Source organism: Vipera ursinii (assembly GCF_947247035.1).
Source record: "Vipera ursinii genome assembly, chromosome: 3".
NCBI classification, from domain to species: domain Eukaryota; kingdom Metazoa; phylum Chordata; class Lepidosauria; order Squamata; family Viperidae; genus Vipera; species Vipera ursinii.
In genome coordinates, this window is record NC_139516.1 from 64,885,827 (window position 1) to 64,912,444 (window position 26,618).

The 26,618-nt window shown below is 39.4% G+C and overlaps 1 protein-coding gene across 1 annotated transcript in view; it reads right to left on the reverse strand.

Annotated features, from left to right (window-relative positions):
- Nucleotides 1-5,930: 5,930 nt before the first annotated feature.
- The window catches only part of C8B (complement C8 beta chain), a gene marked incomplete at both ends in the record, with an annotated part of 37,460 nt that continues 16,772 nt past the window's right edge, over nt 5,931-26,618 (reverse strand). The window contains 9 exons of the mRNA XM_083360529.1: nt 5,931-6,076; nt 7,412-7,480; nt 11,449-11,602; nt 15,255-15,418; nt 16,945-17,073; nt 20,247-20,487; nt 22,078-22,275; nt 23,394-23,526; nt 24,917-25,058. Coding sequence (XP_083216655.1) covers nt 5,931-6,076; nt 7,412-7,480; nt 11,449-11,602; nt 15,255-15,418; nt 16,945-17,073; nt 20,247-20,487; nt 22,078-22,275; nt 23,394-23,526; nt 24,917-25,058 — 1,376 coding nt within the window. The remainder of the gene's footprint in view (nt 6,077-7,411; nt 7,481-11,448; nt 11,603-15,254; nt 15,419-16,944; nt 17,074-20,246; nt 20,488-22,077; nt 22,276-23,393; nt 23,527-24,916; nt 25,059-26,618) is intronic.

Consider the following 26,618-nt stretch of genomic DNA (forward strand, 5'->3'; position numbering starts at 1 on the left):
TTGAACAGTGGTTGTAAATCAAGGACTACCTGTACAATGTTTCTCAAACTTGACAACGTTAAAGCAGATGGACTTCAGTAAATCCAAGTTCTATCTGGTCTAGGCTGCAAAACTGTCTGTGACCAAATTGTGTGAGACAGCAAACAATCAAGATCTTCTCAGTCTCATCGCTGCCAAGCCCTGATCATATCCAGTTTTGAAATCCAGATCATATAGCCCTAAGCAATTATTTCTATAAATTATATTTCAAGCTATTAACAATCACCGTTTTTATTCCCCTGATTTTTGCAGAGAAAGCAGGATTGTCTTCATGTCTGCAAATGTTAAATGTTGAAAACGGAGGCAGGGATGAAGATGGGGGGTGGGTGGGTGGGTGGGAGCCCTGAGCTTCTGAAGTTTATACTCCAACAGCTCATCTTTTTTTTTTCTTCCTCACCTTCTTTCTCCCAGCATTCCAGAGAAAATGAAAGAAAGACAAAGGGGAAAAAATGTTGTCTGGGGCTTTAAAAGCTTATTCAACAGAAAAGAAGAAGGGGAAAAAATACTTGTCAGTTTCAAGATTGCTCATTTTTGACCAGGCACCTGCAGAGAAGTTACAAGCAGATAGTCCTTGGTTTACAACCATTCGTTTAATGACTGCTCAAAGTTACAACAGCACTGGAAAATGATTTGTTCTAACACTTATGATCATTGCAGCAGCCCTACAGTCACATGATCAATGTTTGTATGCTTGGCAACTGACATGTATTTTTGATGGCTGCAGCATCCCTGGGTCCTGGGATTGTCATTTGCAACCTTTCCAGGGAGTTTCTGACAAGCAAAGTTAATGGGTGAAGCTGGATTCACCTAATGACTTCATGATTCACTTAACAACTGTAGTGATTTGCTTACCAACCACGACAAAAATGGTCAGAAAATGGGACATGGTTCACTTAACAACTGCCTTGCTTAGCAAGGAAAATTTGGGGCTCAATTGTGCTCCTAAATCAAATAAATATGTGCTGCTGTGCTCACTAGGAGAAACAAACAAGCATATATTTGACAAAATATCTGCTATTTTGATTGCTGTTTGCAAGACTAAAGTGGGATAAACCAAGGGTGTATTTGTGAACAATTCAAAATTGATTTTGTCTGACCAATTAATCTGCAAAATGTTGTGACTCTAGAAAGACTGCTGTATGTTAAAGAGTACCCTGCAAAACAATTTGGTTATCCTTGTCCTTTGGGCTGTTCCCAGCCCCAGCCCCAACCCCCACACTCACACAGTATACATCTAATGGGATAAATGCTTTACTGATCCTTCAAAAGTTTCTTTGCTGTATTTCTGCCCTCCCACCCAGCTCCCCAGGGCAGCCCTGCTGTCAAAAATCCTGATTTATTTTAGCTCAGCGAGGCATTCAGCATTATGATGTGGCATGTGTTTCAAACATCGGATGCAACTGATAGGTACTTAATGAACCCCTGAGTTCCTAGCAGTCCTGCTTCATATTTATGTTAGAAAAGATGGGTGAATTTACATGAGACTTTACTCTTGTCCAACTGGGCAGTTTTGACTTTCTGCTTGAAAAGTGATGAGCATCTCTGAAATGGAGGAAAACTAATGAGAAAGCAGAGAATTTATTTGCTAAAATAAATCCATAGGAAATGGCGGTTTGGAAGCGGATTCTACAGGAGCAGCATTTAGATATCTCGATGCATCTTGAAAAGAAAGGAAGTATATTGACCATTTGCTTCAGATACGAAGGCATGTGTGATTACCGGTAAAAAAAAGAAGTTTCTTTGAGCACCTGTATTTCATAAAGTAAGTTTCAGCATCTTCCTAACCTTGTTAAGGTTCAGAAATTAAGCAAGGTCAGATCTGGTGAATAATCAAATGGGAAGCTATAGGCCAGACCCTGAACTTAAAAGAAAAACCAAACAGTAAACAGTAAACAGTAGACAAGTCACTGTGTGTCTTCATGCCATCATCAGGAGGTGTCCTTAACCTGAGGATATGTCTACCTTTTTATTTCATAACTTGATTCATTTATATTAATGAGTTAGTCATTAACTTTCTATCCTGCCTTTTGACCAAAGTTTGTTCCCTGTGGCTAACACATGCAAAATAAGATTCAAAACAACAAAAAACATTAAAATAATAAATGTATTTTATAATACCAGTAAAAAAGCAGTCATTAATGTAGTGCTTGATAACTTTTAAGATGTGTGGACTTCAACCTCCAGAATTCTCCATATAGCATGCTGGCTCAGGAATCCTGGGTGTTGAAGTCCACACATTTTAAAGTTGTCAAGTGTGAAAAACACTGTATGAAAGCAATGGTATTCTAAGCTACATTTCTGTAAAGACTAACAGGTCAGCATTTATGAACAAAATGCATTCCCAAAATTCAAACAGCTGGGAGATGAAATCCAAAAATCCCTCACTCTGGTTCTCACCAAACATGTTTTGAATATAGGTAACAGTTTCTGTCTGTTGTCAAAAGCTGATGATTTTTTTCCCCTGGCACTCTAAGGGATATAAGCAGGAACATTCAACATGGAAAAAGAGTAATTCTTTTTCATAATCATCTGGAAATCACACAGAGGAAAATGCTCTAGGTAAGCACTTGAGAACAGGTAGTATATGGGACTGTAATGGTATGTGGGAATGGCCTTGGGAGACAGGGGTTAGAGCCACAGACTTTGGAAAACTACCCAATTAGAGACAGCTTAGCCCACAGAAGGAATGGAGCTGGGGCAAACATCTCAGAATGTATTTCTTGGGCTATAAAGGTGATGGGGAGGTAATATACCTTCAGTTTTTGTTAATGTAACCTTACAATAAAGCAATTACAATTGTCAGCCATGACAATTAGTCCATCTGGGTGTGCTTCCTGTCTAGACTACCTCGCAAGGCTGACAACAATCTTGTAAGTCTGGAAGTACATTTCTCCAGCGTCACATTTATAGCCCAAGAAACAGAGTCTTGTCCAAGATGTTAGCTACATTCGTTCCTTTTGCAAGCTAAGCTGCCTCTTATCCAATGTATTCCCACATACCATTAAAGGGAGAGAATGTGCATGTGTGCGTAAGAGAGAGAAAGTGAGAGAGAAAGAGGGAGGGAGGGAGGGAGGGAGGGAGGAAAATAATCATATTTTATTGTTTATAAGGAGGAAGGGAGAGATAATCCACCAACTGAAATTGCCATAAAATAAGAAATAATGATCAGAGTAGTACCCCAACCCAGAACCTCATCCTTTATTGTAATACCTAAGGTTATTCTAATCTTTGCTATTCTCTCTCTCACATGTGATGGATCCGATTTGTGCTACATAATGAATGTACGTTCTCACCGGAACCTATGAAACAGAGGAAATGAGCAATTCCATTAAAAAAAAATTACAAACTGACACGCCGAAATAAAACACAGTGCAAAGGATGATGACAGATGGAGCCTTGTGCTGTTTTTAAATCAGTGACCCAAATGAATGTTAAGAATGGTTAAGACATGCAGTTCATTAAGCTCTCAAATGAGCGTTTTGCAGAAGGATGGCAATAAATATGATGGAAGCTGGTGCAATTGTGTTGCATGCATTTAAGCCATTGTGGTCTAAAAAAGTCAGGAATCAGCATACATTCCAACTAGGTAACTACATGCCTTCTAAGCATTTAACCGCACATTTTGATCTCACTTATTTTGATGGGGCTAGTAGCAGAAGTCAATTCCTCTAAAAAGAAGGCAGTTTGGATGATAAGGAACCATAGTGTTGGCCCTACAGATCCACCAAAAGATTAGATGCGCTGAGATAGACAGGAAAGATTTCCTATGCAAAGGATATGGTGAGATTATATGTATGCAGTGCAATGCAAACCCTAAACTTCCCATTCATATCTCTGTATCCATATATATTTAGATATTTCTCTGTGTATTTCGAATGCTAGCATAAAAATACCTAAAATACGTTGGTGATTGAATTGACCCCAAATACAGTATTTAGGTGGGACGTGGTGGCTCAGTGGGTTAGGACGCTGAGCTTGTCGATCAGAAGATCGGCAGTTTGGTGGGTCGAATTCCGAGTGCCGCATAGCAGAGTGAGCGCCTGTTACTCGTCCCAGCTTCTGCCAACCTAGCAGTTTGAAAGCATGTAAAAATGCAAGTAGAAAAATAGGGACCACTACAGTGGGAAGGCAACAGCGTTCTGTGCACCTTTGGCATCTAGTCAGGCCGGCCACATGACCATGGAGATGTCCTCGGACAAACGCTGGCTCTTCGGCTTTGAAAGGGAGATGAGTACCAGCCCCTAGAGTTGGAAACAACTAGCATTTACCTTTACCTTTACCTTTACCTTACAGTATTTAGAAATAGCATCTGGAAAAACATCATCTGAAAATACAGAACCTCATTTCCAGCCCATTAACCAAGAGAAAACAGCCCTAAATTGGTTCTTATTAGCATCATAGAGATAGTTCTATAAGTTAAAAACTCATTGGGTTCTAAAAATGCAACATGATGATTTAGGGCCCAAGGTAAACATGAAGTCGTGTTGTGGAGTTGAATCCTGAATTCTGAATTACCCCCCTCCCCCTCCCCTGCCTGGATTAGTTTATTCTTAATGAAAACTGGCCAAAATAAGTGGATACTCTTGAAATGGGGTATGAAAGCCTTTACGTAAAAGCAGTCGCTCAAACCTTCCAGATAATGAAGTAGATTTGGATTAACTCTTACTCCATGGCCATGCCCTCCTGGCATCTATGATCTCTTTCTTCTGCTTGTTGATCCAGGTCTTGTTGTTTCAGACTCAATCTGCTGTCTTCTGTAAGTGCCATGCAACAGGGGAGCAAGAGGGGAGGACTGTTGTGATCCCTCTCTTCCGGCTGGGCAGAAGAGAAGCTGTAAATCTTGATAACTGCGCCCTTCAAAGTACTTATCAGGATCTCTAGTTTCCTTTGACAATGGTCGCCAGATGCAAGGTTCCTGAATGCGCAAGGCCACAATCAATCTATTTTATTGTGCAGAAATTCAAAGTATTTTCCTATGACCTTTATGAATTTCATTAATTTTATTTTGTGTTTATATGAAGCTTCAAAATGCTTGTGAATATATATACTTATAAAAAGTAATTTGCTGGGAGAATTCATGCGATGAATAAACATACGGTAACATTATTACACAGCTAAGAAACTAGAGGGTCACAGAGGTAAGTTCACAATCTATATTTTCCTTTCTTTCTTTCTTTCTTTCTTTCTTTCTTTCTTTCTTTCTTTCTTTCTTTCTTTCTTTCTTTCTTTCTTTCTTTCTTTCTTTCTTTCTTTTTCTCCCTCCCTCCCTCCCTCCCTCCCTCTCTTTCTTTTTTCTTTTTCTTTTTCTTTTTCTTTTTAAAAAACTACCTAATTGGCTAAATCAGTTACGTTTGAGGCAATAAATGGGAAACTGGATATGTTGTCACATTGCTTTCAAGTTTCACATTTGATGAGGCTGCTTTGATTGAGATTTAAGCTTTCATTTATCCTAGGTATCCAGCTAGAAATACCCTCAAGTGACTATTAGAAAAGCTGTATTGTTACATTGATAGAAAAATAAGTAATATGCTCTTGCTAGAAGTTACTTTGCTTAACTATCTGAAAAAGGTCAATATTTCTTAATGCTGCAAGGGCAGATGATGACCTTTAATATTCTGCACCCTTAAGCATTCTCATGACTGGCATAATAAACACTCATCAAACAGGTTTAAAACTTTGGCTATATGATCTGCATTTTTAATCCAAAAGTTAACATGTGGTACCTCATCTGTAGGCTCCAAAGTTTATTGTATTTCATTCATACATTTCCACATCTGAGCTAACATCTAACATTTAACCCTTCATCCAAATGTTTGCTTAGGTTGGGATTTATGAACAAAACTCAGTAACCTGCATTTTTTCTCTTCCCAAATAGCTTTTCAACACAACTATTAAGTAGTTTCATGACTTGGCCCTGAACAAGGATTGCCACCATTTTGGGGAGCTGGGTTGTTACATTCCCGGCTTCTGGATTTTTGTCTTCCACTACTTGGGCTCCAGCTGGACCAGCAGCTCCAGTTTCCATCTATTGGAACATCTGAGGGGAGAAAAGGAGAAATAAAATTATAGTGATGTTATGAGGTCAAAAAATAAAGCAATGTCAGTCCTAATTTTCACAATTCCGGTTTGATCTACGTAGATCAGGGGTGTCAAACTGATGTGACGTCGTGAGTTTGACATGTCTGACGTAAATTAATAAATGAAACCATAATTGTATTTTATATTTTTTGATATGAACTGCAGCAGAATAATTCCTAAAATGAGAGGAAAAAACATGCATAAATGTTGTAATATTGCTATCCATGTAATTAACTGTGTCTTGCCTTGATTGAAATAAATTAGTGTGGAACAAGTGGAAAGGATTTAAGCCGTGGCATGCATAGGATGAATCAAAACTGGCAAGATGGTAGGTGCAATGTCTTAGTATAAGGAAGTAGAGGTAGTCCTTGACTTACAACGGTTCATTTAGTGACCATTGAAAGTTACAAAAGCACTGAAAAAAGCAACTTATGACCATTTTTCACACTTATTACCATTGCAGCATCTCCCACAGTCATGTGATTTACATTTGGATGTTTGACATCTGGTTCATAGTTATGACAGTTGCAGTGTCCTCTTTTGCAACCTACAAACTCCATGGGGAAGCCAGATTCACTTAACAACCGTGTTACTAACTTAAGCAACTGCAGTGATTCACTTAACAAATGCGTCAAGAAAAGTCATAACGTGGGGGCAAGAAAAGTCATAAAATGGAGCGAAACTTAATAAATGTCTCACTTAGCAACATAAATTTTGGGCTCAATTGTGGTCATAAGTCGAGGACTACCTGTAGTAGACCATCACAGGAAGTCTTATGGCTTCATATTTTCAGTGGTGGGACAAACAGGAAGGCCAAACGTTCTGTGGGAGCCATTGGCCCATTGGTTGTGAACACACATGTATGTGCAGAGAATAGAGGAAAATGTTAGAAATTGTAGAGAATATTCACCTATTCCCTACAGAATATTCATCTATCTCTCTCTACCAGAGAGAAAAATGTCTAAGTCACTTTCTCCCAAAGTTCAGAGAAGGCACACACTGCACATACCAATCTACTTGGAAAAGCAGCATTTGAAGTAGTTTACACAGTACAGGCCAAAGCATGAAAAAGAAAGGACACAGATACAGATCCCAACCTTTTAGCCCCATGTGTTAATGTTTTTTCACATTAGAACCCATTTGGTACCAATCTGGGGATTATATGGTTATAACAAAACTATATTTGCAACACAAAAAGCTACAGGTGCAACACAAGGCAGCATTGCAACACTACAGTCAATGGCTACTTTGCTTTGGGAAAAAATAAATAAGGGCAGAGGGTGTTTTCTCTTACTTGTTCTTTGTGTTCTTTCACAGGCGGTACCCTCATGTCCTAGGGGGCAAATGCATTCACAGCGAGTCCCTAAAAGGAAAAAAAAATGGAAATAGAGGTATTTCCAAGGCAATTTTCAGACACTCACAAAGACCATTGAGAGGTAATTGAAAGGATTAATTGAGCAGATGACAAGGGAAACCATTTCAGTCCTGCCCAAAGATATTGTTATCACAAAGACGACAGATGACATGGTATTGAATTGAATTGAACTGAATATTTTATTTGGTCAAGTGTGATTAGACACACAAGGAATTTGTCTTCTTATGCGTCTAATCACATTTGAGCAAAGGAACCAGGGGAATGCATCTCTCCTATCTGCAACTCAGTACAAAATTGCACACCATGTTTATCTATTACAGAGCCACATATATCCAATGATCCAGAAACCACACACAGGGTGAGCAAGTATTTGGGGCGTTAAGGACTGCACTTGGGTTTTGAATGTTCTGTTGGGGTAGAGGGGAGAGCTTACTTCAAGAAGTGGATGGAGTCAGGAAAAAAACCTCCTGATTTCAATTTAAATATAATGACATTTGAATTAATTGAAGCTTAACACATCATTTTATATGATTTCTCCATCTGCTCTGTTCAATGTTTTTCAAAGTTTTGTGAAAAGTGGAAAGGCAGTCGAACTTTGTGTACCTCAAATGACGTTGGGTGACCTACTTAAGAAGATTTTTTTTTAGACATAGTTTTTACACTGCTGTTTCCTCAGAGTTATGAAAAAGAGTTGAATGGCTGAGGTTATCATACCTTCTGGGGAAAACAGCATAGATCTAACAGAATGATATTGGTTTGATTTGTAAAACCTTCAACTTCTCAACTGCATGTTTAAGAATAATGTTACATAAAACATAACAACAATATTAGGACAGATATATTTTCATTAATATGACTGGCATGAAATCCAACAGCAGAGATTGAAAATACATCAGCTCCAATTATGTAATAAATATCAGTTCATATATAGTATGTCACCAATCATTTAGAACTAAGACAGTCAATCTACACATACATGTACCACAAATGTGATTTGAATCTCCTTCAATTCCCCAAGAGTGTACACACATCAGTTTTCACTAACATTACACCATCACTAAAGCTTTTCATGCTCTACAAAAGCCAATAATGTTAACCCTATTAATCCAATATTCTCAGTGGCAAGCACCCAAAATAATAATAAAATATTAAGTGGGGTCCCCTGCTCATAGGAAAATTTCCCACCCTATTTATAGGGCTACAAAGATTAAAAAAAAGAGGGTTTGGCTTGTCAAAGATACATATAGAAAAGAATACAATACACATAGATCCACATAGGAAAAATGCACATAGGAGGAAACAAAGAAAATAATGTAGGATACCTAGGGACAGCTGGAAGCCGTTCCACATCTCTAGCCCGCTAAAGAAGAGCTGTGGATTATTAATACTTGCTCCTTTGCTGAATAACACAACAGAAATAAGAAGCATTAAGAGCATTGAAAGGGAGCATTGGCCCACATAATGATTTAGCACCCAGTTTTGAACAGTTGTATTTCCATGGTTAAAGGTTGTGCATGGAAGCAAGCGTATGGGGAACATCATTTAATTTAGCCAGTTGAGCAGTTTTTGCAAAAGTAATTCAGAAAAACAGATCTTAGTCACTCCAGTAGGTAGATAAGTAAGTAGGGAAGAAACTGTAGCGTAGAGAGGGTGAGACTAAAGGCTGGTCAGCCCAGAGGAACAAAGAAGCCAAGCTGGCTAAAGGTAGCATGCTATGTCTCCATTTCTTTGTTCTGAGTTAAGAATTGGCTTGAGATATCCAGTGGTCTGTCAGTGTTCCACAAGGCATAATTGGGAAAATTTCTCCCTATGAGTGGAAGGGACTGATTAAAATTAGATACCAGACTTCCTTCTCTGGGCTTAGCAAAATTTGCCCCCTCCACATTCCCCTAGTTACCCTTGAAGAACATTCAGAAGCTAAATTTCCACAAAATGTAGAAGGCAAATAGTTATAAGATAACCTTTATTGTCATTTTTTTACTGTGGGCACAAAAGCACACATCAAAAAAGAAATTTAGTTGCCCGCTCTGAAAGTGACACACCCCTAAAGCATACTATATACAACATATGTATAGAGCCACACCCCTACATTATATAACAAATAAATATTAAATACTGTCCATCTTGAATATATATAATGGAAGGAGGAAGCTTGAGAGTTCACAAGGTTATTGCTGTATGGAATGAAACTATGGTTGACTCTGGATGTTCTGCTACAGATACCATGAAGCTTCCTCCCAGAAGGTAACAAGGAAAACAGGTTGTGAAGAGGTTGAATAGTGTCCCAGATAATCTTACGGACCCTGTTCAGACAACGCCTCTGTGCCTCTAGAGTGGCCCATGTAACACCACAGTTGCATGAACTGCACTGGTTACCAGTCTGCTTCCAGGTCCAGTTCAAGGTATTGTTGGTATTATATTTAAAGCCCTTTATGGCATGGGTCTAGGCTACCAGAAGAATTGCCTCACACCAATAGGGTTATTATTAGTGTATGGCGCTGTTACATTAGCCAGGAGAATGCAATGCTAATGCATAGTAGTATTTTGGTGCCAATTTTACTAGCTCTGTTGTGGCACACGCTCGCGAAACTTTGCAAAGTGTGCCAAGGAGGGAGAGCCAGCTTTGCACCAGGAAGAAAGATGACCATCTCTTCCTGCAGCAGCATCCAAGTCCCCTGCCCTCCACCAGAGCCACCTCACAAATGATGTCACAATCGAGAAGGCTCAGAGCTTCCCCACCAAAGTGGTATCTATTATCTATTTGCATGTAGAATGCTTTTGAAACCATGGGTGGGCAGTAAGTGACAGGAGCTCACTCTATCATGCAATGCTAGGGCTCGAAGCACTGGAGCAGAGGCCATCTCCAATATCACTAAACCACTCAGCCACTGAGCCTCCTCCACTGGGATTGGCCTGCCCATCTTGCGCCAGCAGAGGGGGCATGCTGCAGATTCTATTGGCCAAGGAATTGTGGCTGGCGGGGTCCAGGACAAGAGCATTTTCTGCTATGGTGCCCACTCTCTGGTGCATCTTGCCCCTTGAGGTGAGATTTGTTTCCATCCTTTTGGCCTTCTGAAAGGGCCTGAAAACCTAGCTTTGCCAATTGGCCTGGGGCTCCGACAGGGGCATCCCATTCTGGGAGTGGCTAGTAAAATAAGAGAAGATCTCACCTCCACCCTGTGAGACATTGGTACAAATGCAGGTACAAAAGACATTGGTCTTTTGTACCTGCATTCTCCTTCTAATGTTAATTTTGAATGTTTCAACATCTAATGTTTTTAATGCTTTAATTTTCTAATTGTACACTGCCATTTGTGACATTATAAGCCACCCAGAGTTTCTTGATAGTGAGATGGGCAGCATATAACAAAGAAACAAATAAACGCATACATACATACATACATACAGTAACACAAATCCAGATATATAACGCCATACTACATGTTTACAAAACATCTGTCTGCCCCTTAATCCAGCTTTGTCCTTTCCTAGCCACAATTCAAAAGTGATTTTGAAAAGTCCCCCCCTGGAAGCAGGGGAAAAAACCCAGTGCACAATCTCCAGTAATGATCGTGATAACCATTTTTAGCAGTTGCAGATGGCGTTTCCTTTCCCAAGAGATGGGAGAAACACTAATTAATGGCCAGAGAGCTAGTGCTCTAGTAAACGTGGCAAAGTTATTTCCGAAAGAGATTTTAAGCAGATTGCAATGCTGTGTTTAATGCCTAATTGGGTTGGAAGAGACATTCTTAAATGTAAATGATTAAGATTCCATTATACTTGCCAAAGTGGTAAAGTTTCTTATCTTGCTATGCTGCCAGTGAAACAATTGTGACATTTAGAGAAATATCTTACTTTCTTATAGAGGATGGGAAGGAGGAGAAAGTTGAAGGAAACTAAAGCAAACTGCATTTTCATCACAGATATTAGACAAATCATCAGAGGCCACAACTTACCTTTCAAAAATGGGGTTCCATTACCCTGGCACCCAGCGCATCTACAGTCACTTGTTTCCTGATGGAACTGCTCGAGGGCAAGCTTCATATTTTGTTTCAGCGTAGCAGCATTGGCAAAAGTATTTGCAGTAATTAAATTGTAAAGAGGCTCCACCTATCAAGAGCAGAGAGAGGACCTGTTCATCTCTTCTGTGTATGAACACATATCTCTAAATATGTCCATTCAAAAGATATGGACCACAACGCTCAATGTAGTTTATTGTAAGCAACCCAGAATTACCTGGTGTTGAGATGGGGAGCAAACAAATTTAATAATAAATAAATAGCTTATGATAGGAGGTGGAGGTTTCCATAGGTTTCAGATCCAGGCTTGTCCCAATCCGACCAAGAAATATAAGACGTCCCTCTAGGCAATGGAGATGAAGACAACTTTATCCTTTGTGGATGGATGGAGACTTGATCCGATGACAGGGCATTAGAACTGACACGCAGAAGTGATTCATTTCACTAATGGTCTATGTTAAACTTTCATGGGAGCATAAGTGCCAGAAAGTACCAGGCATCATCAGAACTCAAACATCTAAAGGGGCTGAAGCAGTAAATCCACCAAGGGGATCTCTTTTTGGAGTGTAGCAGTTACCCATCCCTGTGAAGCCATGCAAACACAATTTACCATCTCCTACCATTAATTTAAAATAGATGGCAAGAGGGAAACGTGGAGCTATATTCATATAAATAATCATGAATGTGAGATGGGTGACAGTATAAATTGAATAAATAAATAAATAAATAAATAAATAAAGAAAGAAAGAAAGAAAGAAAGAGAAAGAAAGAAAGAAAGAAAGAAAGAAAGAAAGAAAGAAAGAAAGAAAGAAAGAAAGAAAGAAAGAAAGAAAGAAAGTATTCTGCTCTTAAGGTGGCTTGATCACCTCCCTTTATTCTGCAAGTGTCTGTTGTTTCTACAGCAGAGTTCCCCAAAATTTCCAACTTGGCAGCCCGGAAGGAAAGGGAGCAACAGGGAAATTTGCATGTGCGTAGCTGAGCTGTGCATGCACACATACAAATGTCCATGCATGCGTAAATGGGTGCATGTATGCTGAAAGCGATAATGTCTATGCACACAAATGAGCCATGTGCACCCATAGCACATGCACTGGTGCATGTGCACATGCAAATACGGCCCGCTGGCACCCACATGACATTGGTGGCAGTGCTTGTGTTCCCACACATGCGCAAGTGGGGCTTCCAGTACCTGCACAGTGGTGCTACTGCAAGTGGGGCGGAGCTCACTGGCTATTCCTGGGGCCCAGTGGACAACAGGCTGTGGCCCAGTACCAGGCCATGGACCATAGATTGGGGACCCCTGTTCTACAGCATCCTAAAAGTGCTTTTTCATAAGGCAACTGGCCTTTCTTTTTTCTCACTTCTCATCCAAGAAGCTACTTCAACTCTGAAGCTGAAGGTAAAGCTGAAGCTGAATCTTCTTGGATGAGAAGTGAAACGTCTCCACAGAGAAAAAAGAAAGTCCAGTTGCCTCGTGAATGCCTTTGGGACAACCATGACCTGGATGACTGAGAATCTCCACAGAGATTTCTACAGCATCCTTGGCAGACATATTTTGCTGATAAAGCCACAGATTGGAGAAAAAGGTGGAAAGTTGTGTGAAAGATAACAACAGCTACTGAGATCATGCCTGACAATACAGTACACTGATACAGAGGAGGCAGTGTGTGCTGTAACATTAATGACTGGATCTTCTTTTGTAGTAATAATTGTCTATTCATCATATGGTGCCCCAGCCAAAGTCTACTCCTCAAAAGCACTGAGAACAAAATACTTGCAGCTGCAAATAAGCATTAGATTTTTTTCCCTTCCTCAATAGTCCTCTGTGATCTCAAGCCATGTTGACTAATTGGAAATTTCTTTTTTTTAAAAAAAAAATTGCTGCAGTGTTTGAAATTAATTAATTATACATTATATTAATGTACAATTAATACATTATATTAATTAATTATACATTACTTCCTCCATCACCTTGTAATCTTCTTCCAAGAAGACTATCAGTGTTTCTATATCTGTACTGACAGTAGCCAACACAAACTGCGGTCAGGTTTGATTCAGAAGTACAAGCTGAACTTGATCAATTCAGATTTCCAATTTGGAAAAATCTTCTTCTGCACACAAAAGCAAAAGCTTCTGAATCCTTTGTTTATTGTAGATCTGAAGATTTCCAGTTTGATGGCCTAATTGGGTTCAACTGTTCGATTCAGTATTAGGTTTCATTTTACAGCTCTGGGTGAATTGCCTTTGGTTCAAGTCTTGAAACCAAAATGGACAATCCAATCAAGCAAAAGCCTTCCTGAAAGAACAGCCCTGACTTTATGCTAAATATTCAGTGATGTGAGTTCCTGAAAATAATTTCATTTTCTAAAAGTCTTGTCTAATTCTTTTCCCAGAACTGGAATATTCCCAGCTTGGGAACATTTCCTATTGCATTTAATTGTAATTGCCTCCACCTCCTTTTTCTGATTACATGTAAGCTAGGCAAATTAAATTGCAAACTCTCACTAGATGAAAATTGGATAAAGCAATAGGTAACAACCCAGGAGTGTACTTTAGTCATACTGCACAATGCATTTGAGACAGAGCTTGTTTATCAGGCTCATGTTTCAAATACTGTGAAATCTGTGCATTTACCCTCAATGGATTAAAATGCTTTCTGCGTTGAGCAAAATTTCTTGCTGCCTTTGTCTTCACCCAAATAAATGTAAATATATATAAAGAGAATTGTTTCTTTTCTAAAGGACATCAGCTGATTTCCTTATTTGTTCAACAGGGTCAACAGATTTTGAAATCAGGCAAGTTTATCATGTTCAAATTTGGACCGATTACAGATTTCATATTTGAAATCCACTCCCACTCCAGGGAGTGGATGCATTGGCTTAGATCCTGAAAGTCTTTGGCAAAAGCGTTAAACCAGAAAAGGATTTATCCACACCAATGCTTCGGCAGCTACTGTGAATTAAAAAGGAGCCACCTATATGGAGTGAAAGGATTGTTAAAAATGATGCAGTGCTGCTCTCTGTAGCTTTATTCAGTTTTCAGCATTTCATTTTTTATGTTCAACACCTGCTCCCCATCCCGCTCCATTCAATAGAATCCTCTGATTTTCAGGAGGTTTTTTTTTTGGACTTTGCTAGCAATAAGTAGACTCCAAACTTTTAAAGTTGTCACTGTTTTCTATGCAGTAATAAAAATATCACTTAGATTTATATACCTCCCCATAGTGCTTTGCACTATCTTTATGTCTTTGCTAACTGGTGGGGGTGCGGGGGAGAGGAAGATTCTGTGCAAGCGGTGGGCAAGTTTGTGCCTGCCACTTGTGCAAATGGAGCATGTGCGCATGCACTTGCCCATTGTTTGTGCAAGTGGGGGATGCACGCTCGCTCTTGCCTGCCACTTCCATGCCCAGGTTCTGAACAGCTCAGGACCCGGAGGTAGGCCGTGGCCTGGGGGTTGAGGACCCCTGCTTTACAGCACTCTCTGAGCGGTTTATAATGTCAGCATATTGTCCCCCAACAATCTGAGTTCTCATTTTACTGATCCCAAAGGATGGAAGGATGAGTCAACCTTGAGCCTGTCAAGATCAAACTCCAGGCTGTGGGCAGACTTGGCCTGCAATACTCCATTCTAACCACTGCACCACCGGGGATCCCCACCAACTTGATCCTATATATTTTTCCCCCATCCTGAATATCCTGTGGCCAGTTAATACAACTTGCTATGGAACAAATGTTTTACACAACCTTCATTCGGATGATCTCTGGGTTGTACTGAACAGCATCCCCCCACTCTTGCATCAGTTCTGCATTGGGCAAGTCTTTGTTTGCAAGGGTTGTAATATGTTCACTGGCCCCTCCACGGACAAGAGCAATAAAGTCTTCCACAAATTTTTTTTCTGATGTAGTATCTGCAGAAAAATAATTGAGACATCGGTTTAGAGATTTATATATGTCTTCAACAGCTTTTATGTCAAGGACTGAGTTGCCTGACATAATGGTGCAGATCATGCCATGATTATCCTCCTGTTAACAGACATATGTAGACACGGATCTATAGTACAGGGAGACCTCAACTTAAAACCATTCATTTAGTGACCATTTAAAGTTACAACAACATTGAAAAAAGTAACTTATGACTGATTTTCACACTTTCACATGACTGTTGCAGCATGTGTTATAGTTCCGACTAATGAGACAGATCAAAGAACATTCCAGCATTGTTTATTCTAAAAAGTCTATAATAATGAGAACAAAGCATTGGCACTTATGGATGGATGCCAGAATCTGAATTCTCCTCCCCTGAACACATTGTATCATACACAATTCCCTCCCTTAATTGCACATCATAAATCACATTCCCCAATTAGCTTAACATGTAAAGTTTCACTTCCTTTCTGTAGCATGCCATCCCTTATCTTGTTTAAAACATCCAGGTTAGCATTCTCCTCCTCCCCCAGCTTCATTGATTCAAAGGAAAACAGTTTAAAGGAAAAGGCTGCCTCTTATATTGTCAGAGCAAAAACATCCGATGTTTGCAGCGTTGACAGCATGGTCACATGATCAAAATTTGGACGCTGGGCAACTGGCATGCATTACTTGTACTATGGTTTAGAACTATTAGGTTTCCAAATGGCAGAAATCTAGAACTAGCCCATGCAGCAAGGTAGAAGCATGCACTAGTCTTTCTGGATCTTCCGTCATTCCTTGAAGTCCAAACAGTGCTACTAAACTCTAGATTGCTACAGACTATCTAGAAAATGTTTTTGAGATCTCCACATTGAGCTACAAGGCCTACCCATCTAATTTAGATTCAATGGTGTTTTTTTTAAACAGAGACCACTTAAACATGGATGCAGATACCTGGGCACCTTTGGAAGCTTCCTACTTTTGTCAAAATGGTGAGAACAGTGTTGTGCCATTGTGCTGTAAACACCACTCCCTTTGTGCCTTGATTCTGTCCCCCCTTGTTACAATAGAAAATCGCAGCATTATTAATATCATCATCATCATCAACAACAACAACAGCAACAACAACAACAACAACAACATCGTTACTGTTACTATCTGAATCAGATTGGGTAATTTCAATCAAGACTTCGACAATTGTTAAAATTGCTTGCAGAAGAATGGATAAAATAGATGATAATACATAGTGATAGATAGAGATAGATAAATAATGATAGAGATGGCTAGAGATAGATAGATAGATAGATAGATAGATAGATAGATAGATAGATAGATAGATAGATAGATAGATAGATAGATAGATAGACAGACAGACAGACAGACAGACAGACAGATAGAGAGAGAGAGATGAGAGAGAGAGAGAGACAGAAAGACAGACAGAGAGAGAGAGACAGACAGACAGACAGACAGACAGACAGACAGACAGACAGACATGGAAGGGACATTTACTTGATGGTTACAGCCTCACCTCCAATTTCCTTTAAAATGGCATTACACCCTCCAGCAGTTATTCCTGCTGATACACTAACTACTTTAATAGTTATGCCAGCTTTAACTCCATTTTGTGTACAGGCTTGGACATCTCTAAAGTTGTATCCTTTGAAAACAAAACAAATATGTATTAAAAACACCAGTTTGCATTCAGAATTGAGGCAGTTTGAAGGATTTACCTTTCCTTAATTTGCAACCCTGTATGCACACATACTTGCTCTGAGTTTATTTTAACAATCTGCTTTTAATGTAGGAGTTCAAGGCAGCTATATAGGGATGGCCCTCCTTTTAATTCCCACAGTAACAACCTGTGAGGCAGGTTAGGGTGAAGAGAGTGAACTGGTCCCCAAATCACCAAATGAGTTTCTGTGGCTGATCTGGTGGATCAGAACCTGGATCACCCCCAAGCCCCAAGCTGACACCTCAGTTTTCAGGAACAGTGGCTATAATAGACAACTAGTTCCAGTCCTTCAAAATGGAAGAACCTTCTCAGTTCAATGCACCTTCATATATTAAAAAAGGTAAAGGTTCCCCCGCACATGCATGCTAGTTGTTTCCAACTCTAGGGGCCGGTGCTCATCTCCGTTTCAAAGCCGAAGAGCCAGCGCTTGTCCGAGGACGTCTCCGTGGTCATGTGGCCGGCATGACTAGACGCCAAAGGTGCATGGAACGCTGTTACCTTTCCACCGTCGTGGTCCCTATTTTTCTACTTGCATTTGTGAAAAGCTATCGCATAAGGACAGCTTGTGCTTCATTATTCAGATTTAAACACTACAGTGAAAGAATGCAGTACTTCTTCAGCAGCATTACTGGTGGAATATCATTAATTAATATTGAATATATTTTCTAGGAGTCTATCATTATGCAGCTACTCTGACAAGCTACACTCAGAGAATTTTTTTTTTGACACTCCAAAAGCATTTTGAGAAACATACTGAACAAAACATCCAATCAACATAGTGAACATTATGAATGAAGGTGAATATATGTGTCCCAGGATAATGTTGCAGGATCCAATCTGGGTCGGTCACCGGGACCAGAAGATTTGTCTTCTGAGCTTTTGGACTCATGTTGAAGCCGATCTTCAGGGAACTTCTCTCTCTGCATGAGCCCAAACGCTTGGAAAATAAAATTTCTGGTTCTGGTGACCAAACCAGATTGGATCCTATAATGAACATTGCTCAGTGTATGCAGAATTCCAACAGTCTTAAGCCATGCTTAAGTTAGACAATTGAAGTGACACTGGAACCATTAACTAATTGCTAATTAAAATGCTTGGGGCTCCAATGGGGGAGTATCACAGTGGAAGTGATTGATTGATTGATTGATTGATTGACAACAGATCCACCTTCCCCCCCAATCCTGCTCCCCCCTCCTCATCTTTTGATTGGGCTTTACTGTTTTGGATTTTGTATGAACTTATTTATGTTTTTTTAATTTATATAGGGTTATTTTTTATTGTAAGTCGCCCAGAGTTACCCTGAGGTAAGATGAGCAGTCTATAAATTTTATAAATAAGTAAAACAAATAAGTAAAGAAAGCCCATAATCTAACATTCTTTTCAGCTGGTTGTTTTCTCTAAGAGGCTAAAACTTAGCATCTATATTCTCAGCCCTGAGCGAAACACTGCTTGCTGAAAAGCATGGCTTACAGAGGAGGTTTGTACAGATGTTTGTCAACTTCCCTTTGCCAATGGGTAAACAAGAGACTGGATCTATTGATTAACAGCCCAGAGCAATGTTTGTTCTGTCCAAAGAGCACCAGTCTTGTAAAAGCAGTATCCATCACCCTGTAAGGATAATGTCAGATAGGGGACTCACCCTAGTCAATTATTTACTATTTCCGAGAAGGGGACAATCTGGATACTTTCAGAAAAGAAAAGTAAAAGTGGCAATCTTAGAATATTTGATAAAGGTGTTGGACTTCCAAGTTTTCTTAATCACATAATTGTCCCAAGGGGATGTTCTCAACTCATATACATGGCTGTAAAAGAATTTCCAAATGATAATAATCTCCAATGGTATGCACAGGTGCATCCCCAAAAATCCTAAATGAGTTAGGACCCAGCTTTTAGCTGACTTCCCACTCAGCCAACTAACTCCCTGATGTCTGGATGGAGATTTTCAGTCATCCAGGTCCTGGTTGTCCCAAATTTAGTTTTTCAAAAGGCAACTGGACTTTTCTGGTTTTTTTTTTTCCTTGAAGACATTTCGCTTCTCATGCAAGAAGTTTCTTCAGAATGGAAGCTGATATCTGAACATTGTAACAGCCAGATTTTCCATCAGCTGCCCATTGCTTCCTGGATATGAAGCTGTATTAAATTGATCCCCATAACTCAGTTGTGGTTGAGATGATTAAAATGGCTTGCCTCAATATACCATGATTCAATCACATATTTAAAAACAGATGGTGGTCTCATGAAAGCCAAAAGCCAAAGTCTGTTCAATAATTTGAGAGAATTGCAATCTGTTAATTTTTTTCCACTGAAAAGTTTCAGTGGCATGTAACTAGCCAGTCTTTCTTGGAGAATAGGTCCACAAAAGCAAAATGAGAGCATTTCTATGAGTGTTGATAGAAAAGTGGTTACTAAGGAGGAATTAAACAAGGGGACCTATTTGCTTACTATTTTTCTGTCAAATATAGCGCATCTTCTAACAAATTTTACCTCTCATTGTGTAGAGGCAAATGAGAGGTAAAAATTGTTAACGAGATGTGCTATATTTTACATAATTTACACAATTTACAATTATCACATCAAAAGGGACAAATGATACCAATGTGTTAGAAATTTTTTAAAAAAACAAGAAAGTGGGATGCATTTTAAGTGGTCCCATTTTTGCAAGAATCCAGCAGTCTCTAGAATGGTCAAACGAACTAAAACTCATGGAACAATGGAAAATTGATTAACCCAAATCCATAATTTATTTCATGTTTATTTGAACAAGCCGGCCTGGTCTGATGGGTTTAGGGGTATTTTAACGCTTTGTATTAATCTATTGAATTGGGCTGTTGTATTTAATATTTCTTTTAATTTTTATATATTGTATTTTATTGTATTGCCCTGTACACCGCCCTGAGTCCTTCGGGAGAAGGGCGGTATAAAAATTAAATTAAATAAAATAAATAAATAAATAAATAAATAAATATTTCAATGAAGGCACCTTGTGCTATATTGAGCCGTGTTAAATTTGAACATGCATTTGCAAGAGAAGGTAAAACCTTTTAAAAACTCAGCATAAATTAGATAGCTAATGGACACCCCTCTCTCCTTAATCATACCTTCCTTCTCAAGCTCATTTCTGTTCATGATCAAAGTATATTCATAAGTGCCACCAAGAGTTGCTTCAATGATGTAGTGTGTTCCATAATCTCTGAAAAGATCTCGATATTCCCCATAGCTATACACCAGAGGCAAACGAAGGATTCTCTGGAAGAACTCAGAGTGAAGCATCAAGTCCTGTTTCTTCAGTTTATACTGGGCAACTTCCAGCTCTGCTTGAGCGTGGACAAACCTGCTAGACTAAAGGAAAGCATCAGAAGAGATTGAGAGGAATGATTACAATGTGGTCCATCATAGCATTACCCACCTTATGTAGCCTATGCAAATGCCTATCGGTGGCCTTGTTCTGATATTTACATTAACTACAGTAGTCCTGGACTTACAACAGTTCATTTAATGATCGTTCAAAGAGACAACAGCACTGAAAAATGGGACTTATGACCATTTTTCACAGTTACGACCTTTGCAGCATCCCCATGATCATGTGGTCAGAATTCAGATGCCTGGCAATTGGTTCATATTTATGACAGTTACAGTGACAAGCAAAGTCAATGGGGAAGCCAGATTCACTTAACAATCCAGTTACTAACTTATCAACTGCAGTGATTCACTTAACAACTGTGGCAATAATGGTTGTAAAATGGGGCAAAACTCACTTAACAAATGTCTCACATCAACAGAAATTTTGGGCTCATTTGTGGTCGTAAGTCAAGGACTACCTGTATAGGTTGGAAATACATTGCTAAATGTTTGTAAGAACCCAATAGGTAGAGCGAAACTGAGTTTGATTCTAGATGTTGGCTCATTCATTTTTAAATTACAAAGTGATCATTCCACAATAATGTTGCACCACACAGTCTTTTACAGCCCCATTTTTGTGTGAATTTGCTTTTGACAGTTCCCCCCCCCCCAGAGGGCTCTCATAGGGAATAAACAATTATTTTATTTATTGAAAACCCTAGGCTTTAAAAGAGGGTGCTGAAATTAGTCTCAATCTAGACTCACCCTTTCAAAGATATTTTCATGTCGCTGCCATGCCCCTTGCCAACTTTGTCAAATGAATATTTTGTGGGGGAGAAAAGCCAGTGATTCCATTAAAAAAATTATCCATATGATTGTGCCCATGTACAGTAACAGAATGGCCAACTCGCAACAGCCAACTTGTCACAGCCAACTCACTGTGGCCTACTTACTACAGCCAACTAGATGTGGGACAACTCGCCATGGCCAACTCACCACGGGACAATTTAATAATTCTAATTAATCATTTAAAATAAATAAAAATATTTTAATTTTTGTCAGTCACATTTCATTCTATCTCTCCTTTCGCATCCTTTATTTAATGATTCTATTCCACTATTCCTTTGATATTGGTGTAACTCTTGTCCCACGGTGAGTTGTCCCATGGCAAATTGGTTGTGGTGAGTTGGCTGTGGTGAATTGTCATAGACCCTACAATAAATGCTACATTTAATGACCTCTATACATTATGAATAATTTTGTGTTTTATAAATTAGATTATACCCTGCCTTTCTTCCTAGAGGTACAGAATATCTATGTACCTCATTTTATAGGATCTAAGCTAAACATTTTTATAAATGTAGAAAAAGAGATGACAAACTATAACTACAGATAGAGATGGTCTGGCATTGCTTGCTGTAAGTAAAATATATGAACCCCGAGGGAAAAGAAAATCTTGTTATTCATAATTTCAAAAAAAGTAACATGGTTTTCTACTGATAATATTTTAATTCTAATGTGATTGGCTTTTAGAGTGTGTGTTGTAAAAAAACTAGAGTAAGCCTAAGAAGAAGCACAAGAAAAGTTTACCGTTGAAGAAAATCTTTTTGTCCTGCTAGCAAATTTTTGATATCGTGCATCACTCTTACTGTAACTAAATTTAAATATGCCGGGTATAGCAAATCCAAAACTAAAACTTTCTTCTTTTGTTTTTTCCCTGGAGACGCTGTGTTCAAAATCTGAATACGATTCATGCGCAGTCATTGAAAATTCATATTTGCCTTTGGTCTAAACACAAAGCAAAGAGAAAAATAATATCTCAAATGTCATGTTTGAAAGTAGGAAGGAACAAAGGAAAAATTGAGAATGCAAAGTAGTCCACAATAGGTTACATGCTATAATTAGGATCAAAACATTCAGCTGTGAAGATAGATAAACAATGAAACTACAGCTACACTTTCAATAATATTTTTAGATACAGGCAAAATCTGCTGAAATCCTGGTCCTAACTGAATTTTAATGGATCACTGTTGCACATCAGCTTACTCATGGTTATTAATTTATTACTTAAGGTAAATATAATTTGTGCATATATGTTTTTCACTCATCGGTATACCACATTGGGCTTTTAATCACTTTAATAATTGTCCTTAGCATAGGTTGTATATGGCTTAGTGCAATAAGTAACGCAAATATTGTAGGAATACTGCTTGTTCACAGAAGTTGTTAAATAAGTTGTTAAACTTGAAAAAGTAATCCTATTCAAAATGTAGATTGGCTGTATATTTGCACATAGCAGATGTTTTCTGATTTTTAGTTCCACCGGAAACATTGTGAGCCTTCTGAAATTCTTTTCCAGGGGTTTAAGAATTGCAAAGATTGTTGCCCTGTCCATTTACTATTCAAAGTATTTTACCTGATTCTAATTCCTTATAGCAGGGGTAGGCAACCTCGGCTCTTTTATGACTCATGGACTTCAACTCCCATAGCTGACTCAGGAATTCTGAGAGTTGAAGTCCATGAGTCATAAAAGAGCCGAGGTTGCCTACCCCTGCCCTATAGGAAGGAGATACAGAAGGGCATATTCAATTCCAATAAAGGATCTTTGAAGTGGTCTTCTGGGTGATAGTTAGGTTGACAGATAATATTTGAGATGGCTCAAATCATCTGAAATCCAGCTAAAACAACTCAGTGTAAAACAACATATAGAGGTGGGCGGTGGATTCTTTTTTTTTTTTACTTTAATAGAGCATATCAAATACTGTATATTATATATGGTAAATCAATCTCAGGAATCAGTATTAAAATAAGTGAAAAAACTCAATGATTTAAAATTAGTTGAATCTTAGTGAAGAAGATTATTTAGTCTTTTCAAATGAAGTAAGAATTAATTCTTAGACACTCACCTCAGCCAAATAACTTTCTACATTGTATGGTTTTCTAAAACCAACGGTACCAATATGTTGTGCCCGACATCCTCCTGCATAATATTTATAGTCAAAAATCACCCCTTCTAGATTATTTGTGAAAGCATTAAAGCTGGGAATAAAAGATACAGGTAGAGAGTCAATAGATTTCACATTAGTAATAGTTCTGCAGAGAGAACCTTTTTACTCCTGCAGTAAGGACCTTGTAGCCCACCATTAGACTCTAACAACTAAAGTGGACACTGCCATAACAGGGGAATAACACTAGGAGGAAGAACTCGTTCTTTGATACAGAGAGCTGAAATACTTTGTATTATGTTCTCATTATATACATTTAATAAAACAATCTTTCAATTTAAAGTAAAAATAAAAAGTAATAAGAACTAAAGTAAATACATTAGGGGGAAAAAACGCTAAACTAAGAAACAAAAATTGTGTGAAGCAGCTAAAATGCTCTGCAAAACCCTCTGTGGTACAGACTGGAGTATGTAGAAGGCACGTACCACCCATAGGGGTGAGAAGGGATTAAACATATAATCAGTTCATTGCACATAAAATGAGCAAAACAGTATGTTTGTGTGTGTCTCTGTGTGTGTGTCTGTGTGTGTGTGTCTCTCTGTGTGTGTCTGTGTGTGTATATAAAAAGGTAAGGTAAAGGTTCCCCCGCACATGCGTGCTAGTCGTCTCCGTGGTCATGTGGCCGGCATGACCAGATGCCATAGATGCACGGAATGCTGTTACCATCCCACAGTAGTGGTCCCTATTTTTCTACTTGCATTTTTACGTGCTTTTGAACTGCTAGGTTGGCAGAAGCTGGGACGAGTAACACACACACAGGGATGTGGTGGCTCAGTGGGTTAGGACGCTGAGCTTGTCGATCAGAAGGTCGGCAGTTTGGTGGGTCGAATCCCGAGTGCCGTGTAACAGAGTGAGCGCCTGTTACTCATCCCAGCTTCTGCCAACCTAGCAGTTTGAAAGCACGTAAAAATGCAAGGGACCACTACGGTGGGAAGGTAACAGCGTTCCGTGCACCTATGGCATCTAGTCATGCCAGCCACATGACCATGGAGACATCCTCAGACAAGCGCTGGCTCTTCGGCTTTGAAACAGAGATGAGCACCGGCCCCTAGAGTTGGAAACGACTAGCACGCATGTGCAGGGGAACCTTTACCTTTAATATATATATATATATATATATATATATATATATATATATATATATATATATATATATATATATATATATATATATATATATATATATATATATATATATATATATATATTATATATACACACATATACATATATAATGTATACAGCATACGTACATTTAATACATTTAAAAAAACAGACTGTAATAATGGAATAGTTTTATGAATGATCCATGGAAAGCTGGTATGCACCTGATATGGACTCATGTTGTCAATATTTCATGGCTTTAATCTTCTAACCCAATCCTAGTAATCAGTTATTAAATTTGGGGTTAATTCTGCACTTACCCACTTGACAGCCTCTGTATTCCCCAAAATTGTTCCAAAACCTGATTGCACCTCGGGTATACCTTCTTACAATCAGCTTCATCTGATTGATCTCCACAGTCATCATCTCCATTGCAAAGCAGCCTACGATTGATGCATCGGCCTAAAACCCAGAATAAACTTGTTATTCATTGGACAGACTTTGCACGTTAATCAATGCAATTCCTAGGCTTTCAATACATGAGATCCCACAGTCATTTTAGCTCCATTGAAAACTCTTGTTTATCTCCCTATACTTAAGTGTTGTTTAGGGAGGCACACATTTTTAAGCATTGTTTTCAGAATCATTTTTATGATTAGAAGCAGATTATATTGCATTACAAAAGACCAACTGGAACTTACCATAAGATAGACTGCATATTTAACAGACTCTGCATTTAATGGACAAAATTTGCTAGAGCTAAAAGAAGAGTGTAGTTACCTAGTGTCTATGAAGATTCTCAGTATTGCCTAGTGTGCTGCTTGCCTCTGAAAGCCCTTAGGTCCATAAAGCTAAGAGTTTGTTCTGACTCTGGTCTTCCTGAGTTCTGATTCAGAACATCTACATGACCTCACAGTTTATTTATTTTATTTATTTATTAGTTTTTATAAACCGCCCTTCTCCCGAGGGACTCGGGGCGGTGTACAGAGGAAGGAATGTATACAGATTGAACAATAAAAATAATAAGAAACACTAATGAAAACAAACTGGGACCCCAATTAACGCTTTCATGCCAGGCCGGACTGCTGGAACAGGAAAGTTTTTAAGTCGCGACGGAAGGTACGTAGGTCAGGGGCCATCCGGATTTCGGTTGGTAAGCTGTTCCAGAGGGCTGGCGCACCTACTGAGAATGCCCTCCCCCTGGGGGCCACCAGCCGACATTCCTTGAGCGGTGGCACCCTGAGGAGGCCCTCTCTGTGGGAGCGCACAGGACGGTGGGGTGCTGACATTGGCAGAAGGTGCTCCCGTAGGTAGTCCGGACCCATGCCATGTAGGGCTTTGTATGTCATTGTTAGCACCTTGAACTTCACACGGAAGGCAACCGGAAGCCAGTGCAGCGCACGGAGGAGAGGTGTGATATGGGAGTATCGGGAGGCTCCCAAGAGTGTCCGTGCCGCTGCACTTTGCACCAGTTGAAGCTTCTGAGTGGATCTCAAGGGCAGCCCCATGTAGAGAGCGTTACAATAGTCTAGGCGAGAGGTCACAAGGGCATGGGTGACTGTACGTAAGGAATCCAGGTCCAGATAAGGCCGTAGTTGGCGAACTAGTCGAACCCGGGAGAAGGCCCCCTTGGTCACAGCTCCTATGTGGTCTTCCAGGGAGAGCTGCGAGTCTAGGAGGACACCCAGGTTGCGGGCCCTATCAACAGGTGGAAGTAACTTGTCCCCAATGTTAAGCAGTGGGACGTTCTGAATATCCTGGCTTGCCGGTACGTACAGCCATTCAGTCTTGTCCGGGTTCAGTTGAAGCCTGTTTCTCCCCATCCATTCCCGGACCGCTTTCAGGCAGCGGGACATCACGTCTAGGGCATCAATGATATTGTTTGGAGTTGAGATAAAAAGCTGGGTGTCATCAGCATATTGATGGTACCCTACTCCAAAACTGCGAATGATCTCACCCAGCGGTTTCATGTAGATGTTGAACAGGAGAGGCGAGAGGACCGACCCCTGAGGGACTCCGCAA